The 2,573-nt window shown below is 50.2% G+C and overlaps 1 protein-coding gene across 1 annotated transcript; it reads left to right on the top strand.

Annotated features, from left to right (window-relative positions):
• The first annotated feature begins 213 nt into the window (after window positions 1-213).
• Window positions 214-2,000, top strand: LOC123442409. The gene is made up of 2 exons (XM_045118446.1): window positions 214-365; window positions 579-2,000. Exons 1-2 carry the CDS (start codon window positions 221-223, stop codon window positions 1,790-1,792), a joined length of 1,359 nt encoding a protein of 452 aa, XP_044974381.1. The 5' UTR covers window positions 214-220; the 3' UTR covers window positions 1,793-2,000.
• The last annotated feature ends 573 nt before the right edge of the window (window positions 2,001-2,573 follow it).

The raw sequence follows: 2,573 nt of genomic DNA, 5'->3' as shown, positions 1-2,573 counted from the left end.
TTGAATCGCTGCGGATAAAATTAATGACCCAACACATCGATTTATGTAAAAATTATGTTCCCTTTATGTCTGCGTTGATCTATTTCAGATATAAATTTAAGGTCAAAATGCATCGGCAGGGACGCGTCGTGCGTCCTTTCCATTCCTGCCGCGACCCCACATGGCGGCCGGCCAACTACCGCTGGCGTCTTTATTAATGAGGATTGAAGACCACGGGCCCATGGTAGGCAGCTCGTCGTCCTTTACTGCGAACCAACATTTTCCCCAGCGCTATCTCCCCATCGGCAGCCTAATCAAGAGTGCTTTCTCCCCAGCCTCACCTCACCAAGAGCGCTTCCAAATCGCGGCCGACGATCTGCCACAAGGTGGTAAATCCTCTAGCTTTCTTCCCCGCTTTCGAATCCATTCCTTTCTCTCCGCTCAATCCGATTTGTAGATCGCTGAAGCACTGTTTTCTTTCTTTCTTTCTTTCTTTCTTGCGCTTTCTTTCATCAATCAATCAATCATCATGCGGTTGGAGTATGATGAGTAGCAGTAATGCTTGCTTCTCTGTATCTTTTCCGTGCAAGGAGGAGCAGCCAGCATGCCGGACGCCGTGACCGTGCTGGAGGACCTGCCGGAGTGGCTCGTCGTCGACGAGATCCTGCTCCGGCTGCCGCCCAAGGACGTGCTCCGCTGCCGGGCCGTCCGGAAGTCGTGGCGCGCCGCCACTTCCACCGACAAGTTCATCCTCAACCACCACCGCCGCCAGCCGTCGCTCCCTATCTTCCACCGACACAACGAGGGCATCTTCCGCCTCGTCGCCGCCGGAGATCACAAGATACAGCAGGTCCTCGAGTACCTGACTCCTACTGATCCAACTGCACACATCGGCGTCATGCACCACGCCGCATGCGATGGCCTTCTCCTTGTGTCGACCAATGGCCCGTTAATAAAGCACGCCACTTTCTACAGCTCTAACCCGGCCACCACTTTCTACATCTGCAACCCGGCCACCCGCAAGTGCGCACCCCTGCTGCCACCTCCTCTACGGCCGGCTTTCAACAAAGCCACCGTCGTCGCCTTTTATCGGCACCAAGCGTCCGGAGAGCACCGGGTGCTCTGGCTGATAAACAACCACGATGCGAGCGGCGCCGTGGTCCATCCGCCTGGTTACTTCGTCCTCCCGGTGGGATCTGACCAGCCGAGGTGCGTCCAATGGCCGACACATCTAGCGAATTTTCGGGCTATACAGACCCATGAAGGCCCACCAGTCCACCATCGTGGTGGCTTGCACTGGCCACCCGGCCTCGGCATAAAGGTGTTCGACACCGACACCGAGACATTCCGGCAGATGAGCCGCCCGGCACAGTTCCACATGGTGTCATTGCACCATCTTGGTGGCGACCTTGCTTTGTGCGGCACGTCCCTTGAGTGTGTCACTCTAGACGTTTGGGCGCTGCAGGACTATGACGCCGAGATCTGGGGGTTTCTCTACCGGATTGACCTGCGAGTGGTGGTTGCATCGCCGCCGCTTGATTTTGGGTCGATTCATGTCCCTTGGATGGCTGTGGTCAATGGCCGTGAGCTGTTGATCCAGCATGGTCGTTACCGCATCTTGCATTGTGACATTGAGGGTCTCTACTTAGGAGAGGTGGAAATCAAACAATATGAAAACAGTTGGGATATGTTTACAAAGTATTTGTCCCTTACTAGGCATCGCCTCCAAGAGAGCCTGATTTCGCTTCCGTTGTTTGAGATGCAAGAAGAAGATGCCGTGCACCACAAGCCTCCGTTCACCATAGTTCTGTAAGATGCGGTGCAGCTGCAGCGCCATCTTTGTGTTTTGGACTACCGGTTTGATGCTGTGCCCCCTGGACCATCCTATCCCATATCAACCATGTCTTTTCTTCTTTGTTACAATTTCGCACTACTACTAGCTAGTAAAACATTTGGTACTGTTAATTATGCTACCTTCAACATCATGTTTATGTTATTAAGAATGGAGCTTCTGTGCTTTAGAGCTGTGCTACTGTTTCCTCCCCCGCTTACTTTCAGTTTTCCATTGTTGAAAAGCGCAAAATTCTGCTATCATCATTTGGGAAGCTAGCTGTGATTTTGTGCTTGGCATAATTTGTGTTTGATTGTTTACTACAGCAGCGATAAGTAATTTGGTCACTACCACTGTCGTGTGTCTGATTGCTACTTTAATACCGCTATTGTTGAAAAAGTTAGCACGAACTTTGTTTCGCCATTTAGTATAAAACAGCTTGGCTGTTACTTTTATGTCCAGGACTTGGAATTTATCTGTAGGAATAGGTTACAGGAGTGTTATCTTAATCACCATGTTATAGTAGAAGCCTGGGGATTGTCTGTTTATGCTGCATTAGCTAGTGTAACTTTTCTGTAAATATGGTTGTCTCTATTGCTTTTACTGTCTGTGGGTTTACCAATTTATTGCTGGTGATTGGCTTCACTGTTATGCTGCTCTTTGTATGTTCTACTCAAAATGGGGAGCTGGAGATGTCCTATCATTGCAGCATCCAACCCAAGTGAAATAAACCATGTCTTTTGTTCTTTGTTCTTTATATCTC

Source organism: Hordeum vulgare, chromosome 3H (assembly GCF_904849725.1).
Source record: "Hordeum vulgare subsp. vulgare chromosome 3H, MorexV3_pseudomolecules_assembly, whole genome shotgun sequence".
NCBI classification, from domain to species: Eukaryota; Viridiplantae; Streptophyta; class Magnoliopsida; order Poales; family Poaceae; genus Hordeum; species Hordeum vulgare.
Note: the sequence above shows the minus strand (reverse complement) of the source record. Positions and strands in the feature narration are given on the sequence as shown.

Bases quoted from the DNA above. Each gene is read 5' to 3' on its own strand.
- LOC123442409 (XM_045118446.1), top strand. From the start codon at position 221: ATGGTAGGCAGCTCGTCGTCCTTTACTGCGAACCAACATTTTCCCCAG. The intron at 366-578 runs GTGGTAAATCCT...AAGGAGGAGCAG, and splicing joins GGCCGACGATCTGCCACAAG to CCAGCATGCCGGACGCCGTG.